This window comes from Parus major, chromosome 1 (genome assembly GCF_001522545.3).
Source record: "Parus major isolate Abel chromosome 1, Parus_major1.1, whole genome shotgun sequence".
NCBI classification, from domain to species: Eukaryota; Metazoa; Chordata; class Aves; order Passeriformes; family Paridae; genus Parus; species Parus major.
In genome coordinates, this window is record NC_031768.1 from 62,408,504 (window position 1) to 62,434,813 (window position 26,310).

A 26,310-nucleotide genomic window follows, 5' to 3' on the forward strand; every position below is an offset into this window, starting at 1 on the left:
ATACATTTTTGCTCACTACACACTGACTGATCCCCAGTTGGTGCCCAAGCAGTGATCTGCCGCCTCTGGCCAACTTCCCACAGTTTAAATACTGGCCACGATGTTCTGCAGTATGGAATACCCCTTTGGCCAGTTTGGGTCAGCTGTTCTGACCACATTTCCTCCCAGGTTCTTGTGCACCTGCTGGCTGGCGGAGCATGGGAAACTGAAAAGGCCTTAATTCAGAGTAAGCACTACTTAGCAACAACTAAAATGTCAGTGTGTTGTCAACATCAAGATATATTCTCATACCAACTTCAAAACACATCACTGTACCAGCTACTCAGAAGAAAATGAACTCTATCCCAGCTGAAAGCATGACAACAAGAAGGAATAATTAAGAGAGAGAAATCTTGGCTATGATGTTGATATTCCACTACCTTACAGCATTTGAACATCAAACTATGATTAAGGCATTTAGAATTTGTGTTTCTTTATCTCATAATCCTCTTCTTCTCTAAAAGGTCACTAATGTCATCTGACATACCTTAAGGTATCTGACACATGTACATGCAACTAGAGGTTATGACAAAAGACCTAAGGAAGACAGTGCCCTACTGGACCAGAAGTGGGTGGCCAGGTGCTCCCACTCTGCAACCTAATTGAACCTACAATCAGCAAATGCCATGAATTTTAGAGAGCTGATGGGCTGTCCAGAGATGGGCATCTGTTTTAGGGGGAGCTGAATGTCACCTGAAATATGTTCCTTTCCTCAGCCTGGGTGTGCACTCTCATAAAATATGAACCTGCATCAAATGTGTCTGAAGTCAGTGACCACTTACTGAGGGAGGACTCTGACATGAATACAAATAATATGCTCCCCTAAGCCTCACTTCCTTAGGAGACTGCCTATAAACACCACTCAGACTTTCCACAGTTATTTTACCATTGCTGTTGGTTCCCTGTCCCACTCTATAGATGGCAGAGAACAGAGGCCTTTTATGGCAGCCCCAGTGACAGAAATTCAGTGAGTCTTCTGCAAGACTAAGTCTGGGTTTGAAGTGCACAAACTGACCATCATTTGTGCTTCTCAAATTGGCACACAGTATTTGCTAGGAAAGAAATTAGGTCTGCATAGAATTATCTCTCTGTAGACAGTATTATAAACAGTTCTGTTCCTTGAGATTACACCTGGTGGGTTTTCTACAAGAGCATAAGCATGTTGGTTTAGACTTGTATGTCTGAAATCAGAAGTTAACCATTTTAGGTTTCTTAATTAACCATAAGGGACATCTTTAATGCTGTCTTAGTTGTTGCTGGATAAAAGAATTATGAATATGTTGCTTTAATAATAGAATTGCTGTTAGTATACAGCAGGGAGGGAAAAATAGCACAAATAAAACTATTAATCACACAGTGGTTGTTCAGAGAGAATTCCTCAAGCTGAAGAAATAAGAACACCACAGATCAACAGAAATTATGTGTTTAAAGATGTTTGAAGAGAAGAATAAGTGGCATTTTCTGAACTAGATAGATAGTATCCTAGGATTAACAGTACTTTAGTATACACTAGGATACTCTAGGATAAACAGTATTCTCACAAATGTCTGAAAAATTTAGACTTCTGTTCCTCAGTATCAAAGGAATGAAGCCTCAATAGAACAATGCACAAACATATGCATATACATATTTTATATGGAAGATATATATACATACTTAAATGGTTGTGTCAGTATAGACATATACATGTACAGTGTATCTATCCATGTGTATAAACTGTGGTAGAAAGGTATTGTTAACATTTTTTTACCTTGAAGATATGACATTTCTAATCATTGATACTCTGGAAAGAAAATTGCAGCATCAAGACTGTCAAAGTACTTTTGGCTAATAATAATAGCAAGAACAACAACGATAACAGAGCAAAAATTAAAGTAATAATGCCATCACACAGCACTTATGAGATTCACTGTAACATTCAATCTTAAGTGTTACCTTCTTTCATATCAACCTGAACAGTTTGTTTCATAGCTTTTATTCATGCTCTGCTTTTCAAGTGAACATTTGCTTTCTGAGAATGTCCTAATGGGGCTGAGAAATTTGTTGAAATAAACAGTAAAGGAAGGCATCATTATAATGTCTGCTACAATGCTTTTGTTGCGACAACTTTTAATCTGAAAATATTAGAACAGTCTCATATGTTTGGCATTTAGAAAAAAAATATTTCAGGGGCATTGTAGTTGTTGGTGTGTTGGTTGGTTGGTTTTTTGGGGTTTTTTTGGTGTGGGTTTTTTTTTTGTTTTGTTTTGTTGTTGATTGGTTGGTTTTGGGGAAGGGTATTGTTTATGGTTTGGATTTTGTGTGTGTGTGTTTTGGCTTTTTTTACCAGTCATATGGTATTATGGCATTATGTCTGAGTCATAATGAGGATATTTTGAAGTAACTTACTGCTGTGGATAAATGTATCAAGCACATTAAAGAAGTGTTGCTACTGTTCATTTCAAGCCAGCTCACAATCTGTATACTCATTCTACTTTTCTCTCTAAACAGTATACATCATTCTAGCAGCTTCTATAAACAGACCAAGGTCTGCTTGCTATAGCAACACACCTCCAATAAGGACTTTTCTAGCTGATTAAAGAGAGGAACAATAAGATTTCTGAGATCCAGCATACTCGTGTCAATAAATATCTGCTTGTGCTAACCCCACAATAAGGTCCTCATCCATCCTAGGGTGTGTTGGATGCACCAAAAACAGGAAGAAAGGGAGAATTATAACAGTGATCACAACTGTATGTAAACTGGGGCCTGTCCCAGTACAGACAAAAAAAAAAAAAAAAAGGTAGTGGGGAAAAGTTCTTTACTTTTTTTCTGAGGTATCTTCAATATGGATCTTCCTCTAGATAGGTGGGCTAACTCTGACATAAACTTATGAAGTAGGCCAGATGGATGCTATTCTGTTTCTCTCCATTTAGCATAAAAAGACACTATATAATCTGTATAAAATTAGGCAATATGAATCCCATGGTTTCTGTGGGTGTGCCTACATTTTCCTATCTAATTCTGCTTTCTTCCTTTTCTTTCTCTTAATGCCATTTGACCTGACATACTAGCAAACTTTGGAACTCAACAGGTTTCTTCTATTAAGGACAAAAATTATAATTGTTACCTGTAGGTGCACAAGGTGATGCAACCTTGTTTAGTGCAAAGGACAAAGTGATTTCTCCTCAGAGCAGGTTAGAATATTTTTCACCATTGCTTGAGTGCCTTTAAATGAACACTGTTATTTTCCTTAAAATGGACTATTTTCAATAAGAGAAATACTTGCTTAGACAAATGCTGTCATGAAGAGCTATTTAAAATAATTCTTTTCCAGCTTGATGGATTGACTTGAAATTTTAGTTAGAAATTCAAATGATGTTTTATAGGTTTGCAATGCTGGTGTGTGTTCTTTCAGGTCAATGCCATCTCTGTGTCTGGCCTCCATATTTTCAATTTTTTTCAATGCCACACATGCTTTGTTTTGAATAAAACCAAACAAAGCAATAATTTGGCCTGTGATTAACTCAGAACAGTATTTTAAACCAGATAACTTAAAATGAATCATAATTATCATGGTACATCAGCTAAAGTTCCATTTATCATTAAGCCCTTTTCTGGGATTAAATATAACCCTTACATCCCCACATACAGGTGGCCCTTAAATGTGCAGAGCAATGGATTTAAAGCTATGCATGTAAATGCTTGAACCACTGAAGCATAAAGTAGATAAACCTGTCCCATATTTGTTGAAACACTGTAAAATGAAACAAAATTATGTGGAAATATTTTTTCGCCTTTTAAACAACAGCCTTTACTCAAAAATGAATCACACTTCTTTCTATACAGTCTTTTGTTTCTTGCTCTGAGCAAAGTTTAAAACTGCCTTCACTTAAAGGTAGTGTACAGGAGGAGGAAGGAGTAAATTCTGCAGCTGAAGGTGGACAAGAGGTAGCATTTCTTTGGCACCAAAAGTAAGTAATTTTTGTTTGGCAAAAAGGGATTGCTTGCATTTGCACAAATATTTGCATTATAAGAAGCAGGCCTAGCAGAATGAATGAACAGACAACATGCAGGTGAAGTCTGAATGCAAATCAAATGGCTCTGAAATGTGGAAAACAATTGTCCTCAGATTCGGCTAGGGCTAGTCCCATATTGGATGCATTTAACTTTCTGGACTTAATGAGTCATATGGACCCAAATGAGAATACCCATGTGCATGAAATTAAGATTTGAGTATTTAAAATGATATCACTGCAGCAGTTGAGATCAGCCTAGTGTTTTAAAAGTCAGCATTTTCTTTCAGGGGGACACTACTGCAATTTAAAAGTGTTGGCAAGACTGAAGGTAAAGTATTTAATTCTTAAGCAAGTAAGATTCTAGTATCATCAGCTTTTGACTGAAATCCCTAATTAGTTTATCTTTTGCTTATAATGATATAGTATATCCTCTGTTTATAAAGGGGAACGGCATATATCAAGTGTGCATGAGTAACAACAGAAAATTTTAAATATTTAATATCTATAAATTACTGGATAATTTTTATTCCAAAACTGATGTCATTCTAGAGCCTTGTCCAGGCCTATTTGAGAATTTCCGTTTGAGACATTTCAAAGTATCTGAGAAAAACATTTCTATCTGAAAGTTCCTGGAAAAGGACATTATAGATCCCAGGGCCAATATACATCTAGAGATTGTGGGATTTGCTCGTAAATCAAAAGAAATGAACAGCTGAAATGTCCATTCAGCTCAGTTGATGGTAGGAGTACTCAGCACCTCTGAAAATTAGTTTGCTTACCAGGTGACTAAATAAGGATCTGTTGGTGCTTTGAAATATGTGAGCTTAATAAGTCAGTTTTGTAAACGTACAATGTTTGCTACATTTCCATCACACGCTACAGTCAGGGAGGAAATGGCAGCTCTGGAACAACTGCAGCTTATGCTTCTAGACTTGATCCTGACACATGCTGCATCTGGAGGCTTGCAGACTTGGATTCCTGGCTTTTCCAGAGCTTTGTTAAACTCAGTGGTGTACAACATGCTAAGACTTGTCATTTTCAGGACTAGAAGGCAAATCTTATGGAGAAACCTTTTTTTCCACATGGAAGGCTTTACTTCTAGGAAGGTTTCAAACAGCAATCAACTCTATTCTGCTCTTCCAGAAGTATTGTGCAGATGACAGCACAACTGATGAGCTTCTTTCTCTCTTTGCTAACTCAAGTAGTGAGCACAGTTTTACAAGACCCATCAGTGAATGGTGCAATCCAAGCATATACCACAGCAAATTGCAATCACTCTGAGAGGAAGTGATTTCCCTGGGGACTTCAAAACACATGGTCTTTGGCATTTAAATCTTGCCTTACTTCAATCAGTGGAAAGAAAAGTCAGAAAAATTAAAATAAAACAAATTTAGATTAATGTAATCTCAGTGATGAAGGTATATGCTCAAACTTCAGGAAATTATTTTTTCAGCCTTACATCAGCTCAGCTGTTTTGCATATGCTGGCCTGGGTTGGTTCTGCTCTGTTTTGGGGAATAGATGTTAGTATGTTTTTAATATTGATTTCATATCTCTGAGATTTACAATTGATATGTATACTTTAGTACTTTTGATAACATAATATTTATTCCTAAATCTCTGGGAAGGTGGCCATCAATCCAGTCTTGTGTGGGTAAAGCTAAGTTTACATACACATTGTACATACACGTGCGTGAAAATACGCATTTTGTGTTGTGGCTATGGCTCCTCAGTGTGATCTGGAGGTAAAGATCCTATTTACCAGGATCATGCTGTACACTGGGTAGGATGCCAGCTATGAGAGAACTGTGGCTCTGCCCTCAACCAGCCTTGTAGGACTGAGGTTCCATTGAGTGGCCAGGGCTGGCAGGCACCACTGGAGAGGGTTTATTCCTCAGGGCTTGGTCAGCTACAGTGGTGGCCCAGAGCAATACCCAGTCTGATTTTTAATACCTCCACTGATAGAGACACCACGGTCATTCAGGACAACCTGTTTGGCTAAAGACACGTTTTCTTATGTTTAAATGGAGTTTCCTTCAGTTTGTACCATTTGTGTCAAGGCCTGTTGCACTGTTAGAAAGAACAAACTGCTACAGCACTGACATGCCATGAGACAGAACAAGATGTGCCTGGGGAAGGGGACCAGGCAGAGGTAGGGCAGCACTTTTCCTGGACAAACACACTTGTTCTCATTCCTGGAGATAAGCATAACCCAGTACAGTTTAGGCATGGGAATTATGAAGCCAGGAAGCAGGCATGGATTGTAAAGAAGTATCAAGCCCACTGAAGCCCCACGACCCATTTCCAGAAAGAACTGAAAGGTCGGACTGCACTTGGTAACTAACTTACATGGAAAGTGAGAAACCTGTTTTCAGGATGGAGAAAACCTACCTACAAAAAGGTACCCCTCCCAAGCCTGGGCAGCGGCCCCTAGGACCATGAGCTGGATCAATGCTGCAGTCAGGAGTGGTGATCTCTTTTCCCCTCTCCTTTCCTTTTTCTTCCTCTCTCTCTTTCTCTCTGTCCCCCTTTAACTCACCTCTTACTTTCTCTCTTCCCATTCGCCCTACCCCTATATCCAAACCCACCGCCGTGTGCTTACACAGTAGGTCAAGGACTAAACAAAACTACTTCCACGTTAAGTGTGCAATTCAGTAATACAACTTTCTGATTGCTTGCGGACCCTGTCACTTCTGTCGCTCCTTCGGAGCCCGGGCGCTCCGTTCCCCCGTCGGGGCGGGGGAGAGGAGCGGCTCAACTGCCGCCCGCTCGGTGCTTTCCGGGCAGAGGAAGAGGCGGAGCCGGCCGAGCCATGGCCGCGCCCCGCTGCCGCCCGGCCCCTTCCCGGCCCGCCCCGCCCGCCATGTTGCCGCGGCGGGAGCGGGAGCGGCTCGATCGCGGGGCGCTGGGAGCATGCGGGGCGCACGGAGCGGGCAGCCCGCGCAGTGGGTGCTCATTGCCCCAGGTAACCCGGCGGGGTCGCTCCGCGGACGGGCGGCTCTGCCGCCCCGCAGGCCGGTGGGGCAGGAGGCGGGCTCTCGTCCCCGGGGACCGGGGCAGGTGGCGGGGCTGCTGCGTGCCCCGGCCCCGGCCCGGTGTGCTGAGGCCGCTTTGGGACACGGCCTCGAACGAGGCCCCTCACGGCGCCCGCCCTCCCCTCTCCGGGGATCCCGTTTCCCGCGCTGGATCAGTGCGTTTAATTTACGCGTGTCATTAGGGCTTTGCCAAGGGCTCTTGCCACCCATGTCCCTGGTGGGGTCTCGCTGTCCTCTCCCCGGAGCTGGCGGCCCGCCTGGCCTCCATCCCCTCAGTCCCTTCCTGCATTTTTTGAAGGAAACTGTTTAGTCCCTAAGCCACAGCTGTCAAACAGACTTCAGACCTAGGCCAGAGGGAGATCTCAGCTCTTTATTCTGAAGCAGCAGAGCTCCACATGGCAGCTCTGCAGTTGTGATATCCACTGTGCTGTGGAGGCTTTCTCTCTCCAATGCTGCTCTGAATCAGTGGGAGGATGCTTTTTCTCCTTTACATGTATTTCTGCCTAGTACCAGCTGTAAACAAACATCACAAAATGTTTTGCTATTGATGAGCGAAACAGGACGTGTTCAAATGCCACAACATAAGAGGAAGGAGACATTACTGTCTTTTTCTAGTTTGGTTTTTAAGGAAATGCAACTTCCATGATTAGCTGTGGGCCAACTTTGTACTGTATTTCTTAGCTCACCCATAACTGAAAAGCGTTAATAACCAAACCTGATAAAAAGGAGGAGTTCTTTGGAGTAATTTTCTGAGCTTTGCCTATGATGATGTGAGAAACACTGTAAATAGCACCACTGAAGGAAAGGTATAGCAAGAGCTTCGTTCAGCAAAAGTTGAAAATAAGGCAGGAGCTCAATTAATGAGTTGTGCCCGTAAGAAACCAGGCTTCTCTAGTTACATAAGAAACAGAACCAGTTGTTATGATTTCACTGATTCCTCTCTTCCTCTAGTTTCAATTTTTTGGTTCCACCCTTTGGTACATGACATGTTTGATGCCTAAGAAAGGAATTTATAAAGTGAGGAATTCCTTTTTTTAATATTGACTCTACGCAGACTAGGATTTAAAGCTGAATCTTGTATCAGATGACTGGCTATGCCAACAGATGTCCATACTGTGCAAATATTTACAAATATGCTTAGCTTATGCATGAGTAGTCAGTTCTGTGCAGTAAGTTAAATTCTTCAGTAAGTGTTTGCAGGATTGGAGCCAGAGCTTGTAACTTTCATGAAGCCAGACAGTTTGTATTACCAGCTATGCCAGCACAGCTCTGACAAAATTTATATAGTACTCCAGACCTGTAAGAAAGTTTATTAAGCCTTAGTTGAACTTCAAAGCACATAGTGATTTTTTAAAAAGTCTGTGGCTGATAAATTCAGAACTCCACAGCTGATGAGACTTGCCAACCAAACAAAACATTTCATGATTTTAGTTTTGTTTTAGCATTATTTTCAGAAAAGCTTTATTAAGTTCATGTGTTACCACCTTTCAGAATTTTGCATTTCATAACTGCGCTGTTGAATGAATCTCAGAAATTTTTCATTGGCTGCTCAGCTGAATGTGTAGTAGGAAAACCTGATTATTTTCTGGAATTAAGATGGTTGCAGTTGGATTTAGAACAAAAATGTCCTTTGACAGTAAAGTTCTATTCATATGACAATCTCTATCTTCATAATACCTGTATGGCATAATGATACACACATACGTAAAACCAACTGGTGCAAGTAAGTACAGGATCTGTTTCTGGATGTGAGTTCAGTGCCATTTGTTCCTGAGTCTACCAAAAAAAGCTTGTCTGCTTTGGTATTGAAGGTTATGAAATTACTACTAATTTCCTTCTTTAAGTACACATTTATATGCTGTTATATTGCACGGACAATAAATTGCTGCTCTGCCATTCAGAGCATGTGTGATGACTGAGAAGACAAATTTTAGTTTTATTTCTGTTTCATAGTTTTTATATTGGTTTCAGTGTTCTAGAAACAGTTCAGAAACAAGGAATCTCTTCTGTCAGGTAGAACTGCGCATGTTCTTTGTTGAAGTCATGATTCTGGCTAGAGGAATGCAGTCAGAGTGGATTTTTTACCAGTGGTGTGAACTGTTTTTAGAGGGACAGCCTGTCACTTTCTGTAGCAAGTGATTAATTTTGTCATGTTTCCAGTACTGTAAAAGTTTGGTAGTTAGTGGTCCTCTCATGCCTGCACATCACAGGACAGAGCTACAAACCATATGCTCAGCAGTTACTTTGCATGGTTTGTAGAGAAGGGTGAAGGTGGGGAGGGGAAGCAGGACTAACAGGCAGTCTTTGCCCTCACCAGCCCTTCTGCCACACCAAGGCACTTGGGCTGTTTGGCATGGGAGAATCACACAAAGGGAAGTCCAAGTAGGAAAGGGAGAGCCTCAGTCATAACTGTAATATCTGAGCTGACTGCTAAGCAACTTCAGGGTGAGATATCAAATTTTACCTTTAGATAAAAAGGTATTTCTTATGTACAAATTTACCAAGCTTGCCGTTGGCCTTGTGAGAGGTCTTGTGTTTCTGTTGATACTTGCTTTTTTTTTTTTTTTTTTTTTTTTTTTTTTTTTTTTTTCCAGAAAGACAGGACAGTTTGACGTGGGAATACAATATTTTTGTTTTCCTTTTATAAGCGTAGTGGTTCCTTGGTTAGGGATTGAACCACCAAGGACAGGACAAAGAGGGAAGTGGTGGGAGAGGACTTAGGAAGTGCTGCTCAGGCAGGATGAGAAGCGGGTGGTAAGCATGCCAGTCACTCCAGGAAGGCTGGAAGCTGCTGATACACATTCTGCAGCCTTATTGGGGATGTATAGTGAAAAGCTGAGGAATGGATGTGAGTGGCCAGGAGAAAAGAGTGAACAAACAGATGGAGGTATTGGTTGTGGAGGAAGGTGAAAGGACAGAAAACTTGGTTGTGCTGGAAGCAGTAGAGCTGTGCATGCTGGGTTTGAAACAGTAACTGCACAGTGGATATACAAGCACCAGATTTAGCCTGGGGCAGGCTAGGCTCAGAGCTAGCAGTTTATTAGTTCAAGTGCTGTGCCATGTTAACACATCTCTGCTGTTTCCAGAACCAGCTTTGCAGTGCAGCTGCTTTCAGACAGTGTCTGAACTAATAAGTCCTGGTGGACCAAGCTGGCTCTGTGTAGACCCACTTGGGTGTTTCTGTGCTGTGCTCCATGTTCCAGGGGATTTTATTAGCTTGGCTGGAAATCTGGATCTGAGCTTGCTTTGTGCAGAGTAGTTGACGTCGATGGTTAAGAAGACCTCCCGAATCTGGAGTTCTGTAGGAATCATGGTAGAGACACCAAAGTGCTAACGAGTCCTGAAGGACCACACGGGCTTCATTGGCAGATGGCTAAGTTTCCAGATAGTGCTTTCCTGCATTTCTAGTGGTCATTGGATAATCAAGGCTGTTACATTACCCATGTATCCAAATTCTTTATCCCTGAGAATGTAGAAATTCCTGTACTGCCTTTCTGTTGTTGGTCTAGCTACTGAACAGGTACAAGAGAAAAGTAGTAGCTCCTGGGGATTAAACCTTGGCTCTCTCACGGCTACAAAGTTACTAATGATGTACTTTAATGGAGCAGATTCTGCTGTATTTACAGAGTATCCATGTCCTTTAAAAAAAAAAAAAAAAAAATTAAAAATCCTGCTACTTTTTAATGTGTGTGTAGGAAATTTCTACCTGCCTTTTGAGCTGGGCCCATGGAAATACCGTTTTTTATGTGTTCTCTGAAAATCATAAGAGCTAGAAGTTATTTTCTAGACTGAGAAGTACTGCTGAGACCCAGCAGTATTTTAGGGCTATCTAAGGCAAAAGATTTTTAATTTTAGTGCTGTCTAAATCTAAAGGCAGAGCATTGGAAATCTCTCAAATACTGTGGTAAAGTCACTGTGTCCGACATAGATGTGATCTGGGCTCTGTGTAACAAATAAACATTCTTATGTAATGGCTTCAAACAGGTCTTACCAAAATCACGCTAGCTGCTTAACAGGATTGGTGTGAAGGACAGTCTCTTTTTCAGTATTCCTCAAGGATAGGTGTTATGTCAGAACTGGAACTATTTATATCCTTCACTGGTTTTAGCAAAGAGGTCAGGAATTGAAGGCAGTTTTCTAAGTCTGGTGTTCCATTCTACACCGAAAGTTAAGACTGATGTATTTAATATGTTCTGCCTTTGTCTGTGTTAGGAAAATAAGTAGGGGTTAGCTGCGTGCTGAAAATTATTCTCAACCTTTATTTTTCTGAGCTAGACAAGTTTAGCTGAGCACATTTTTTCAGTCTGCTGTTTTCTTAAACAGTAAATTGATTAGCTCTTTTATTGTTTTATGGGAACTGCCATATGAATAGAACTGGAAGGGTTGCAATGGGGGAGGGAAGTTTAACAATCCTATTATTTTTAGGAATTACTTATTCAAAAATAAAAGGAGCAGTTTCACATTAGACTTGGCAAATTGTTTGAACAAATCTTGTATATGCCAAAAGTCAAATGGAGGCAGAAATAAATGGACTGTGATGCCAAACCATGGGGCATCAGCACGCATTAAATTAATCCTCCATCCTTTCAGTTGAGACTAAGGAACTTTTGTCTCCAAGCAGTAACCGAGGAAGTATTTGAGTTGAAAATTTTGGGTCATAGTGAGAGAAGGCATCATAGCCAAAGAAGCTGTGGAATACTTAATTTGTGAAAGTAGTTTGCTTTAAAAACAGAAGTAGACAGGTTTTGCATAATTTTTTTTTCCATCCTTGCACTTTGATACAAGCTTTCATTTAGTGTTTAAAAAAATTAAATTTATCTGCTACAAAATAGATCACACTGCTGCTGGGGTGTTAGGGTGCTTGAATAAAAAATTGTAGTGAGCGTCAAAATTGAGCAGAATAATTGAACATTAATACTTTCCAGAATAATCTAGGTAAAGAACTTGGAAATAACGTTTGCAATAAACAAATGTGTATTTTTTTTTAACAGCTGTGTCAAAACATCAGAAAGCCTATATGAAATATGTGCACTTATTTATCTACCTTTTTAATAAAGGGGATGTGAACATGCTTAATTTAGGAAGTTAGCACTCTGTGGGCATATTTTACTAAACCTCCCCCTAAACTGGCATTTGCATCTCCTGAACAAAGCCTTTTGCCTGCAGGTAATTTGCACTTTTTTTTACATGTCATCTCCTAAAAGGCATACTGAGCTCTGCTGTGAATAAAGCAGATATAACTGGCAAGCTAAGGAGCCAGAAGGAAGCATAGCAAATAAAATAACTGAAAAGAGATGTTTTAATGTGTAACACCATCTCCCACTTCTGCTTTCTGCCATCTGGCTTGGAAGAGACCAACTTATGCCAACTTAGGCCTCTCTGCATATGGGAATAGGGCTGATTCAGCCAGTAATACAGCTGCACCAGTGCTGACCCTATAAATATTGAGAAGGGAAGTCTGTAGTTTTTATCCTTTCAAGTGATAACCAGTTCTTGAACTTCTCAAGAGTGACCTCCCCTTTATTCAGCTGAAACTCTGCACGTTCTGCCAAGCATCTAGACTCCAGTAATGGATGAATTAGTACTGTCCATTGCTGCTAGTGAGTCCATGAACAAGTTTTTTTTTGGCTAAGAAGTGAATTGTGCCAGCATAAGGGGAAGCCAAAAGATGCTCTCAGGCTTACGTCTTAAAATTTAGCTGTACTGCCCAGCTGTGTCCCAGAGCAAAAGACCATTCAAACTGTCAAGTCACATTTCTTTTTGAAATTGTGGTCAAGATAGAAAACGGTGCCATTTTAGATACTGTGTTTTATTGCAGAATGTTCTAAATTATGTCACATCGAACAGTGTTTCCTTGGGGCACCAAATAATAAATGTCATGATTACCAAACTGATAATCATTCTCTTTCACAATAGTTATGGCAAAAGTCCCCGTACTGAAGCGAGTACTATGTACAGTCAAAGAAGGAGTAAGGTGGTGAGGTAACATCAATTTTATATAAGTGAATAACAGCTAAGATTATTTCCAAAACTAAAGTGTGAGCAAATACAAACCCGTACCCTCTCTGTAAGCACCTGCAAAATATTGGCCGTTTGCAGAGGTGAATCGAGCTGCGATCTGTTCAGTGCTCCCCTGAGTACTGTGAGCCAAGGAAGCAACAGTGTAGATCTGTGGCTCATGTCCTGATTTCCCAGCTCTGTAAATTCATATATGATCTGGTTTTGTAATTCATGTGCACTGGTCAGACACCTGTGTCACATGTGGAGTAGGATATATTCTACACCGTCTTGCTCCTGCCGTGGGTTCTGCCTTTTGTTCCATTGAGCTTACTGATAGGATTGAAAGTTGTTTACTTCTTCATTGTGGCCGGTTACTTCTCAGCTGGATGAGTGAACTGAGCAGACTTCCTGTGGGGCCATGAGATTGCTAGTTTTGGTGGAAAAAACCAGCAGAGATGCAAAATAAGAAGGGAACCAAGTTGGGGACCCCAGAACTTTTCTGTGTGCTTTTCTATGACCTGTGATCTTTGGTCATTTGAAGCCATTTATGAAACTGTATCCTCAGTCTGTACATACCTGAATTCATTTATTAAGCTTGCAGCTAATTACCTTGTAACTTAGAAAAATTTCCAAAAATTTGGGTGATACAAAGTATTGGATTTATCAATTATTTTTTCACTGGGCTTTTTTTAGGGCATGCTGCACAACAAAGGGCATGGACACTGAATTAAAGCCATTTTCTTGAGGGTTGAGATTCTTAAAAGAACACAAATAAAATGTTTATTAGATCTAACCTATCTGTACCCTTAGGCTACATAGTTTAAAGTCTTCCATAAAATGTCTATTTAATGGGCTCCATCATAATGTCTCCATCTGACACACCTTTCATGCACACTTAGAAGTTAAGAAGGGAATGGAAAAGACTTGTGTAGGTGACGTATGGTTTAATATCTGTTTTTAAATGTAATCTTAACTTTATATTTCCAGACTTAAATAGTCCTTTTTCTTTGCAGGGTGGTAGTGGTTGGGAAATTCGTGCTCTCAGAGGGTTTTTTCCTCTTACACATTTGACAGATATTTACAGCCCTTTTGCTTGCTTGGCTGGCAGCTTTTTGCATAGGAATTCCATATAACTTGATATTAGTCTGTCATATATAGTATTCTATAAGTATTTTTTAAAAAAAGAAGGTGAATAGACTTTGCATCATCCACAACAGTTTCATAGCTCTTAGTGGGAGTTTTACATTGTTTTTCAATTTATTTATGTTGCTGTACCAGGTAAGGCTCTTTTGTTTTAATGACTAGATTCATTAGTGCCTCATATCTATTCATTGTGGAAGAAATTATTGCCAGAAATCCTTTGAAAGCTGGTTCATTTTCACTTCATTGTGTGGATGTATTTTATAGAATTTGCCTGGTTGTATGTCTGACCTCCATGAAATACAATAATCTTTTCTCCTTTTCTTCAGCTGCCTCCTGGAAGTGTCTGCCTTCTGTCTTCCCAGGCAGTTTAAAGAGTGACATGCTGGCTGAGATGCCTCCTTGAGACAGGATTGATTGAGCCCCTCTGTACCCTTCTATCAGTTTTTTATATCATTGTAGTGTATGTTGTCCTAGGAGAAAATCACTAATGACACGTGTTAGTAAGCTGACCTGACTGTGAGTCACTGTTGGTAGAGAGTGTACTGGGCAGAAAGCTCTTACCTCTGTCCCCAAGGTATTCTTGTAGAAGAACAAGTTTCTCAGGGCTGAGTTATAGGAACTGTTATAATAAGCATGGTGGCGATCATCTGATGTTTTCGTTTAGAATTTAACAAAACAGCTCTTCCTGTAACGTTATTTTTTTTCTGTTTCTTTCCCGGGAGGTGATTTCTTAAAGCTGGAGGTGAACCTTAAAATTGAAAAAAATATAAAAATCCCGACCTACCTTAGCTCTCAGTTTTGCTAGAAAATGGCTATAGTACTGCTTTCTAAGAAGTCTGTGTTTACTTAGCTGTAAGAGATCCTTGCTGAAATACAAGGACTGATAAATGTAATGGCATTAAAGAAATCCAGTTACCTTTCCTGGCTAAAGTCCAGAACACAAATAAGTTAGGTTTGGACACCTAACATCAAAAATCCCTTGCTCAGCATTTTCCTAGTCATGAAGTATTTAAATTCAGATAAATAGGGCCTTCTTTGCCCTTAAGGCCATATTAATACTGCATCCAGTTTTCCAAGCAGGCATTCTCCCAATTGCCTCTTTTTTTTGTCTGCCAACTTGACATATAGTAAAGCCAATCTATAACAAAAATATACTTCAGATGCCCTTGGAAATGGAGTGGAATATTGCCTACATTTTGAGGCAACTGAACGTTAAAGAAGCTCAAAGAAACTGCTTTTGCCTTTTCCCAGTCCTTCCCTTCTCCCTTTGTGTCTGCATGTCCCTTCAGGCAAACTATTTTCCGTGGCAGCTGTGTGGAGAGTGTGACATAGTGAGTCTGATTCCAACGCCATGAGATACTGGGACAGCAGCCTGCAACTCGGACAGTGTGTTAGGGTTTGGTCCCTGCTGCCCTCTGTGCAGTGGTGAGCCCCTTGGAGCCTGAGCAGCACCAAAGAACTCCGTGGGCAGAGCTGTGCTGCTCTTTGCATGGGGAGGAGCTCCTGGCAGGGGCAGAGGGCCAGAGTAGAGGGTGCTGAGCCTGGGATAGCATGGGGCAGGCCCAGATGAAGGAGGGTGGTTATCTGGGTTGGGAAGGTAGAGGATTGATGAGGAAGACAAGGGACACCGTGTCCCTTGGGTTTGTTATGCTCCTTAGGTTTAGTGGAGACGGATAAATTCAGTGTGTTACTAGCAGGTTAGGAAGAGAACGTCTCAACCCAGTAAAGATGCAAATGTCATTAAAAACAGCAAAAAGTTAGGAAGGATTGTTGACTTAATCGCTGACAAGATGCAACTTCAGGCTCAGCTGGACTCATTCCCAGTGTTCATCAATCTATGCATGAAGAAAGCAGAGCAAGTGAGCGCTGAAAGTTCCTTTGGGGTTTTTTTTTGTTTTGCTTTTTGTTTTAAATTTTGAAACTCACATTTACTGTGTATATTTTAACATGTTCATGTGAAACACATCAAAGTAAACACATGCAGTGTGTTTCTTTCACTATCATTAATCACTTCAGTGTTTTAAAAAGTAACAAAAAATACACTAATGTTAAACTGTGGTCAAGAATTGAAATATACACAGCTCTAGAAATTGGAAAGTCGTCTTTGCCAGGGCAAATGTAGCTTGACAACCATGTGTTTATGTATCAGCATATAAAGGAAGTCTGGCTAGCAAATACGGACTTTTTCCTTTAAAAGCCCTCAACTTATATTGAAACTTTTTGAAGCCCTTTTTCAAGCCACCTGAAGACTCAGTTGAGTATTGGAGGGGAAGAAAATTACTTTAAATTCTCAAAACAACTCTGAGGATTATTACCCTCCAACACATTTATCACTAAACACAGTTGTTTTTTGTGTCCTGTGTGTGTCTTTATCTGGGCGCCTTTTGTTGATGACACAACTGAATAACAAGGAGTAGATATGAAGATTGACCTATTTTTTTTATTTTATTTTTTTTTTGCCCATGAGGTGTTTGTGAACAGCCAAGTGTAAGAAGTCCACTTGTCCTTTTCAGATATGTTGGAGCTTTCAGTCAGGGAGGAGGACAGGTACTTTTGGTTGTTTCTACTTCCCTGTTTGGCAAACAATTGTGCCAGCTCTGTCTTCCCAAACCTGCTGGATGTTACTGAAAGGGGAAGGACAATGTGGCACTTCTGTTCCTGTGAATAATCGTGCAGTCTGCCTCTACTGCTCCTCTGCTTTCCTCAGCAGCACCGTAACACAAACATCAGCCTGATGTCTGTCAGTGCACTCTCTGGGGTCTGGATACTCATTATATGTGAAATGTTTTAGTAATTTTCCTTGCTCTGATGAATGCCTGTATGAAAAGAATTGGGGCAGAACTGGCAGTGTGCAGGCTAAGAAAGATGATGCTGTCATGGTGCTCTTTACTGAGATGTGGGAAGTTGTTTTCATAAATATAAGTTAGACTTTCCCTACAAAGAGAACTTGGCTAGAGTATAATTAACTGGGGATACTTATACATGTGTTTTTTTGTACTTGAGTCAGCATCCTTGTGGTAGCTGTTTCCTTCTTTTTTCAGTTTCACAGAAAAAATTGTACTTCTATGGCTCTGCTTTTTATTTTCTGTTTGTTCGAAGATGCAGGAAAAAGAATAACTGTAAGGGGCTTCAACCAGAGGTGCTGCATTCTCTCAGCTTCTTTGTCTTGTGGAAGGAATGAAATGCAGGCTTTATTTTTCAAGTTTATATATAGCAGATAAATAAGTGTGCTTGTTTTCCACAGAAGTAAAAACTAGAATAGGCTGATTCCTGCATAATCTGACTTTGTGAAAGCTTTAAAGGATAGTTTTCTTCCCATATTTTACCTTTTGCACTTCTTTAGTGTCCATGTTGTGCTTGGCCTAACTAACCAAAGCATTCTTATTGTCTTTGTGACTAATCAGGGCAGCATATCAGTTCATCTTACTTAACTGGGATGTCAAATTTAGGAGCTCTCTTGCCTGAAGGCTCTCTAGGGGGAAGTGGTTTTCAAAATCTAAATCATCCCCAGGTGCATATCTTTCCTGTGACAGATAGAGAGTGCCAGGAAGTCTGGAATCATAATTTAAGTGTCTTGATCAGGTAGGATGAATTTGGGCTGAGGCATATAATTTTTAGGCAGATGTGTGTGTGTGTTTTCAAAAGTGTCAATCCAATTAATTCTGAATGTCTTGGAGAAGCAGATGTGAAATGCTTCACAATTTACATGTTGATAACTTTTCTCTCTCCCCCTACAGAGGCTGCTATTGACCCCCCTAAGTCACCTGACAGCGAACCCTTGTTTACAAAACTGCGCAACCCAAGCACAGGCAAGTTCTGGAACTGTGACATCAGCCTGATAAAATTCTGGTTGATATTCTCCACCACCAAAAGATTCATATTTCGCAAAGCTGAAATAATGATGATAGGTAAAAGTCTTAAGTGCCAAAGATACTGCTGGTTATGCCAGATGTTTAATGCTGTGCAAACATTTAGGATTTCTTTTATAATTTTAATTGGTTGAACTGTTTATTCATCAGGAATATTGGCAGCACAAAAAAGGGGTGTAATTTAAGTTCTATTTTTAAGTGCATTAGTTTTGGGGAGCTTACAGGGTTGGGTGTTGAGTCCAAGCTTTTTTTTTTAAATCCAAATTTAGGCTTCTTAGCATTCATCTTATGCTATAAAATAAATAGAGTTAGAAGAAATGATTCAGTTGTACTTACCAAGCTTTTTAGGTCTTTTAATTTTTAAATCTAATTTTCTTTTCCTGGCCCAGATCATGGTGTCTCTTTTCTCCTTAACAGAGCATGAGGCACTTTGAATTCAAAATACATTGGAAAGACCAGAAAATGCAGACAATACAATGACACCACCATTCCACAATTACTTTCTTGTTGTCAGATTATTCTTTTTGTCAAGGGTTTGTAATTATGCTATGATTAATTAATAATTGGAATATGTGATACTGCAGCAGAAACTTGCAGTAAGCCTTTATTAGGGTTAATACTCCATTTGAAAAACATTTTCATGCTGGGTCTTTGTTTTTTTTTCTTTGCCTAAGCTCGTTTCTTTTCTATAGATTAAAGTTTTATGGTTTTGGACTGAAATTGACTGCTTGTATTTATATGTATTAAAATATATGTGTGTAACTGAGTCTTCAGATGCATTTTAGTGTCGCAGTATAGGAACCATACTTGTTCTTGAAAGAGGAAAATTGTCAAAAATAATAATACAGAATGTAAAGTCATTTACTCATCATGTTACCTGTTTTTTGATTGCTCACATTTACAGTGAGAATGTAAAACCACATCTATTTTCCACCTGTGTTATTATTGCCTGGTGTAGCATATTGGCTTTGTAGTTTGTTATGTTTTTTAAAGCATAGATGTTAATTTGGTTTTCTTTGTGTAAAAAGAGATGTTTACCTTGTAGAATCAGGGATCTTGGAAAAGTTTTCCGGGGAAATCCTGATGTGTACTGATTGCTTGGGTGTGTTCCTTTAGAATTTACAGGACCTTATTTATAGGCCTGCATTGACTTTCAGTTATGTAGCCTGTTATAAATACAAAGTCTGAAAATGAAAGAATTGAGAACACACTATTAATGTATTTTCCTTACCTTTGGGTCTAACAGGTGAATTGTTGATGCCTGATACTGTATAAGTAGGCACTGAAGGACTCAGCACACTATAGAATTCATGCTAACCACTTTATTAAATAAAAGTATGCTTTGTCTTTTATATAGACAGGTAAAAAGGAGAAAATTTATATCCCTTACAAAGACTATGAAGTAGGATCAGATTACAGTTCGGAAGTACTACAAGAAGCATTGGTGAAGTTGTGAGCAAAGTTTTCCAGGTTCTCCCTCCATCCTCTGGAGTTCCTGTCTAACAATACTGTAGGAAACCTGTGGTGGCTGTCCTTTTAGCATAATGACATAAATTAAGGAGCTCTACTTAGTTAATAAGAAGGGTCCTCTTCCCAAGATTTCATAGCTCACCACCGGATTTGGCTAGCACACTCACTGGTAGGAGTCTTAAGTTGTTCAGTCAGCACTTCTATGAGTAGTTTGATGTGGTGTAGACCCTTGTTGAGGGTGCACATGGTAATGATTGAAACCTCTGCTCCCCCTTATGACTACTTGTTGCTCTTCTCCTCCCCTACCCAAAAGTAAAATTATTGGAGTACTGAAATTATATCCTTAAGTGAGGTTAAACATCTGGTCAGCCTTTTGGATAAAGGGGGAAAAAAATGCATTATCAGTAATTTTTTGGAATTCACATGTCTTCCCATTTTTGCTGACCTCCCTCTGCACCTGGGGATGTCTGGGGGTGTCTGCAGACTGAGAAGAGCAGTGCTGATGTCAGCTTTGAGGGCTTACACTGAGGCTTCTCTGAGCCAGCCCATGACCTGCAAGTCACTGCAGCTTTGCAATTTATGTGCTCTGAGCAGGACAGTCTTGCTGTAGTTGCTCTTGTTTCTTGAAGATGGATTGATAACCAAGATAGAAGCAGTCCAGCCAACAGATTCAGCTGACTACTACAAGCTGGCCCCTTCTGTAGCTGTGGAATCTTTCCATTTCAGATATGGAAAATGCCAGTCCTATTTGCAATGTGTTTGTCCTCCTTTCATTGTAACCCAAAACTAATGTGAAATGGCAGAGCTGTGTTATGGGATGACCTAAAATAAAGCTTTCCTTTTCCTTTCCCAACTATTAAGGTTCTGATGGACACTTCAAACCAACTTCTTCTAGCTTCCTTGTTTACTTTATATGTCTACCCATACAGAGTCATCACAATCCATTTTGGTGCACAAAAAAAAGAATATTTCAAATTGTCCTTTAAAGGTTTGAGGCTTTTGTTCCCCTAATGCAGAGTATGATATCCTCAAGACAAACATGATGGAAGGAGAGGGAATTGTCTTGTTTTCCATCTTCCCCCTTCACTGCAGAAAAAAGCTGATTTCTTGAGTGATTTTGATTTGGGCTTGGATCAAAGGCTTTGTGTTGTAAGATGAACTATTCACACATCTTATTTATTGATTCAAATTCAGTTTCGTTTATAGAGCTGGTAAATGAACATCTGTATATAATAGTGGGTTTTGTCTGAGCTCTCTTTGTAGTGAGTTTATGTAGACTGTGTGTATGTTTGTGTGTCTGTATGTATATAAGGCACATTCTTCAAACATATTGGGTATTCTTTTGATTTTTCTGAAAGCTTACAAACACAAACCAGATTTCTTTTCAACAGGGGAAGCAACCCTTTACTTATTCAATAGTGGTGCACAGCAGCTGTTTGAAGTAAAAGCTTTTCACGAGGAACGTCGTTCCTGGTTTATAGGTCAGACTGTTCAACAAGGTGAGCTGGATAATGTGTCTTTCCCCCATCTTTAACTGATGTTTGTACACAGACCTTTCCTCTCTCTTCTAGTAAATTTACAGGTGTTTTTCCTAGTTGTTTGGGACATGCTGCATCCTATCCCCACCTTCTGATAAAATCATTTACCATATGGATTTAACCAGGGCTGAGGGCTTTGTCATTTCTCTTTAAAAGGTTGCCTTTGGCAGCCTCAATTAGACAGATGTTCATTTGTCATTTTTTGAAGGGGGAAGGAGGGGTAAGTAATTCAATTGTGTTCAAACTGAAGTGCCATAAAATAGTTAGCTTTCCTTGTCAATCACACCAGCAAGTCCTCTGTGTAAGTTAATATGTATTATCCTATGGGAAGGAAAATAAAAGGCTGGAAGGCCTTAGCTAGCCGAGCAAAGTGGTGTGTTAGAGCTCCAAGCACTGGAGTGTACGGTCTTTAAATTACCTCTGCAGTCCCCAGCCTAAGTGCTGGGTTCTTAGGAGAGGCCTGCTGTCCAAAGCTGCCATTTCAGTGTTCTCTCTGAAAGGAGCTGATCTGTACTATCCTGGACATTCTCTGACCCTGCTTACCTGTCTGAAAATGAGGAGGAAACTTGTGTAACTTGCTTGTGACAGCTTTCACAATCCCTTTTCAGTAAGGATGTTAATGTAGCAGTGTTTCTCTGCCAGCATGCCACAGACCAACATGTCCATAAGTATTAATTCAGGAGATTAAGGTATATTTATTTTATTCCTTTTCATTAGAGAAAAGTCCATTTATAGTAATAAATAAAAGCAACCCTTCCAGACATACGCCTTCTTTAACGGTAATATCCCAAAGTGTGTGCTAACTTTTAAACATCCTCTGCAGGCACATAAAGCAGTGCAAGCAGTATGTCTCTGAGCTTTTCCTTGCTCTGTCTTGGGGGTGAGCCAACAGACTGGGTCTGCTCCCTGCTCCCAATTATGTCCATGTTGTGTTCTCTCTCCCTTTCTAACCTTTATTTTGGCCCTTGGGAAACTCTTGCCTTAAGAAATCATGCCCTCAGTTTTCTTTAAAAAAGACAGTGGAAAAATTGCTCCTGAATGTTAGGGCTGCTGTATCTCTGTAACAGTGAGGAGAAGAGCAACACCAAAAAATCTGTGTGTTTGCAGTTAAAACAAATTGTCTGGTTATCTGCAGAGAAGGACACAGGTCTTCATATACCTCCAGTGAGTCTGAATCTTTAGAACCACCAAAAATAACCCTAGAGGTTCAGTGAAAAGCATTTAAATGGAAGCTTTGAGAAAGTGGCTAGTGGGTTTTCCTTCCAATTTCAATTTCAAAGCTTTTGTGTTTGTAAGTAGTCCTGATGCTTGCTTTGCCTCACAGAGAGCATCATGTCGTTAATACACATGGTAGGTCAGATATCAGCTTTGCCCAAACCACATTCTTCCCACATGATCTTTTGTTAGTTTTAGGGACATCATAATAGGATTTCCTTTGCTTTAATTATCTTAATCATGTGATTTAAAACAAAAAAAAATACATTTATTTGCTTTTGGTTTGCTAATTGCTGTCAAATTGTCATCAATTATTTGGTCTCATTAGTGAATTTCCTTGATGTTACATTGTTTCCAATTATCTGCAGTTATACAAAAAGCCTGACTAAGCCATTGTCCTGCAATGAACTCCAGATGGGCAGAGGTGTCTGTTTCAATGGGAGACCATGTTCTTCCTTTGTGTGTAACCTTGAATGCAACACACTGAGCCATGTTTTCTGATCTAAGTTTATTTTGTTCCATTAGGAGACTGCATCAGATTCTCTCTTTACAGATGAAGACAGCTCTCACTTAATTAGCCCTTGAAATTCTTTCTTGTCCTGCCTATATCTTCTGCCAGCACAGTGTTGCTTTGCCTAGTGTTAGAGGTGGAGTATTGCTGAGTATCTCTGGTATCCCAAACCAATTTCTGTTGCCCCCAAATCTGCCAATAGATGGCAGCTTCAATTTTGCTGGTTTTAATACAGTCCAGAAAAATGCAAAACTCAGAGTACATGAAGCAGAAGTCCTGAAGTAGAGCTTGTGCTTTGGTTTGACAGGGTAGAGAATTGAGTTATTTCTGTATTTTTTAATATAAAATAACAAATAGAATTTTTCTGTTTGTTTTATTGAGATATTGGTATACTTATTTAAAAAAAAATATTCACACTCCTAAAAAATATCCTAAAGACCCAAAAAGTTAATATGTTGTGTAAGCTTACTTTTGAATGTCTGTCACCTAGATGGGCGCCTCCTGTTTGTTACACCAATGGACCCCTTATTTCTGATACTTTACTACCTCATAAAGGCAGACAAAGAGGTAAGCCTGCTTTATTATTTTCTCTGGGACTCTCAGGAGAAAACATTATTTCTGACTTCAGTTCTGCAGAAGTTATGTTAATTTTACAAAGAGTAGCTTCCATAATAATGGAAATCTAATTTGCATTTAAAGCAGAATTACTTTAATACATTGAAGTATTTTTGTTTGGATCAAGTTTTTTGGTTGGTAAATTATGTTACAAGTGTCAGCTTTCAATCTCAACAAGCACTAATCACCTTCTTTTTCAAGAGAAGAGAATCTCTTTTGTCTGTTTCTGAGAGTCTGTCCCAGAACTATTGAATTTAAAATGCTGACATGTCACCAGATCAAAACAAACTAGTGCCCTTTCTGAGACATCAGTAAAATGGTTATTTTGGGAAAGGGAAAAAGAAAGAAAAATTTGGGTATTATGGAGGAGGAAGGAGGAACATTTCTGTGCCAGTTTGAACTTGAAAGGAAACAACATTTGTAGAGATGCCATGCCATGAGCAGCAATGGGATGACTGACTATCCAAGAGTTGAGTAATTAAAAAATGGCTTCATTGATTTATCTTGGGTGTTGCAAAACCTCACCTAAATATCTGAAGTATATCAAAAGTCATAGGCAAATTTACTGATATTTTTTTTTATAAGCAGCCTGAGAAAAAAGGGGCACAAAATAAAATGGAAATGTTGAATTTTTTATTGTTGTTTTTTGCTTGTTTGTTTTGTTTTGTGGAGACATTGGTTTCACTTTATGCATCCTAAGAGTTTTTGCTCTAAAAGAATTTCTACAAGGTTGCTTGCTATTTTCTGCTTTAGACTGCATGTGGAGAATGCAGGAGAGCAGGTGTTTTTTATGGTGAAGATATAAAGTCTTCCTATACCTTTGTAATAGTAGCTTACTGTTCTGTTATGATTGTTTAATTATTTGAGGTATAGGGTGTACAGATGTATTCTGTATTTCTGTGGTCAGGATGGTCCATCAGAAGAGGTCATTCATTCCACAGGTAGTTCAGCTTGTTCCCTGGGCACGACACTCTGAATTCATCATCCCTCTGAAAGCTTTATATCAAACTTAAATTAGGGAAGTAGTAAATCTCCTCTCTATGTGGAGGGGTGTTGAGGTAGCCTGAGTAAAGGACAGATGCTGCTGCTCTTCTTGTGCATGGGAAGTCATGCGCTGCCCTTCACTTTTTTGGTACATTGTTTTCTGGTTTTCTAGACCAGGCATGATGCCAGATAAATGCACAGAGCTGTTTTGGGTCCTAAAAAAGGGCAAATGCATTCCTGCAGCACCTTGCCTAAGTCAACGTATTCTAGTCTTGTGTCAAGGTTAGCCTGAATGCAGCACAGTCACTTCCAGCTTGAACTAGTGGATATCACTGGATATCATAGAATCATCCTTTGCACTATCCTTTGATTTTGATAGTGTGATGCAGGATTGCTTGGTGTGTCTCTGAGCAGAGCCATCTCCTGTACAGCGCCTTTCTTGGCTTGGGCTCTGTGCCCATGCATGATGTAAATGCAGCTGTCTTGCTTTGGGACACAAGCAGGTAAGTTTTCTATAAGGAGAGCTTACTGCAATTTTATTTTTGTGTCTCCTAACTTCTTTTTGCCACTTCATTTTGCTATTGTGTCTTTTCCCTTTTAAGGAGAAAGCACCCTCTAAATACTTTCTTTGTTCTGCTTTTTGTGTGTTTGTTTGGGATTTTTTTCTTGTTCTTATTGTGATTTAACAATAGATGGTTACTTTTATTAAGCCCTCTGAGTGTCTAGCAAGAGAATTAATTAATAGTGAAAGCAGTGTACCCCAAGTGGGTTTTTTCATGCTGACCCATATAATGAGTTCAGCCTTGGCTTCAGAGACTGCACACTCTCTAAGCATGAGAAGCTCATACAGTCTTTGTACTGATGCACTAAAGGATCTTTCCAAAGGGAAAGTTGCCAGTTGTGCCAAACCATGCTGAATGATTATGCATTGTTTGGCAATGGCAAAATTTGTTTGATGGTTCTGTCATGTGTGGGGCTATTTAAGTTGTGCCAAAATCACTTTATTTCCCTACTCTGGCCAAACTGGAATTGACTTTGCGGAGGTGAAAGGTTAATACTGTGTTCCAGAAGCTGCCCTTCTCCTTTGAGATTTATCTTTGTGGAAGGAAAAGCAAAATTTGAATGGAAGTTATGACACTGGATTTAATCCAACAGGTTTTGGTCTAAAACACTATTGGCACACACTGACTGCTGTGTCTTATGTCATCTTCCAAAAAATCCCGCTGTACTTCACATTAGTTTCTCCCTGTGTTGTTTTAAATTTGGCCTTTTAAGTGCAGTGTTTGAAGAGTTCAGCATTTTGCAGGTATTTACTGGTCTGAAATAAATATTTATAGCTTGCTTTGTAATCAGTTTCTGAACGTGTCATGTGTTACCATTCAAAATACGATCTTCTTTAAATCCTTTATTTTAAAACTATGGCCATTGCATGCATATATATTTATATACATATGTGTAGTGTGTATTATATGTGTCTTAACATTTTAGTAATGCTTTTGTAATCCCTTTGATGTATTTTCAGCAGCAAGGAAAGTTCCAGCCACTTGATCAAGTTGTGCTAGACCCAGAATACCCTAGCTGCCCATTGCTGCTGAAGTGTGCAGATGTTAAACAGTACATACAGCACGTAACAGAGGAAAAAGGTGAAAAAAAGGGATGGGAGGAGGGAGGAAAAAAAAAAAAAGCCTCAATTTGTTAGTGTCACCTCATTACAATATAGATTTAAATACTTTTTTTTTTTTTTGCTTTACCAAGCAACCAAAGTGCTGGACACAGCTGTACTTTAAAAACAGAAGCTTAAGCTTAGAGCTTGTCATTGCAGTCTTGTGAACAGAAATGTGTGGATCTCAGACTATCTGCTGCAGCTCTGAAAAACTCACGCACTCTTGTTGCT

General features: G+C 39.6%; 1 protein-coding gene across 4 annotated transcripts in view; it reads left to right on the forward strand.

The window, feature by feature from the left end:
• Nucleotides 1-6,894: 6,894 nt before the first annotated feature.
• Nucleotides 6,895-26,310, forward strand: part of RNASEH2B (ribonuclease H2 subunit B) — a 42,152-nt gene continuing 22,736 nt past the window's right edge. For 3 of the 4 annotated variants that reach the window (XM_015638480.2, XM_015638461.1, XM_033514932.1), the window contains exons 1-5: nucleotides 6,895-7,001; nucleotides 17,952-18,023; nucleotides 20,945-21,052; nucleotides 23,308-23,384; nucleotides 25,939-26,059. In XM_015638480.2, coding sequence (XP_015493966.1) covers nucleotides 6,950-7,001; nucleotides 17,952-18,023; nucleotides 20,945-21,052; nucleotides 23,308-23,384; nucleotides 25,939-26,059 — 430 coding nt within the window. In that variant the 5' untranslated portion in view covers nucleotides 6,895-6,949. The remainder of the gene's footprint in view (nucleotides 7,002-17,951; nucleotides 18,024-20,944; nucleotides 21,053-23,307; nucleotides 23,385-25,938; nucleotides 26,060-26,310) is intronic. The other variant, XM_015638470.1, reaches the window with a different exon arrangement.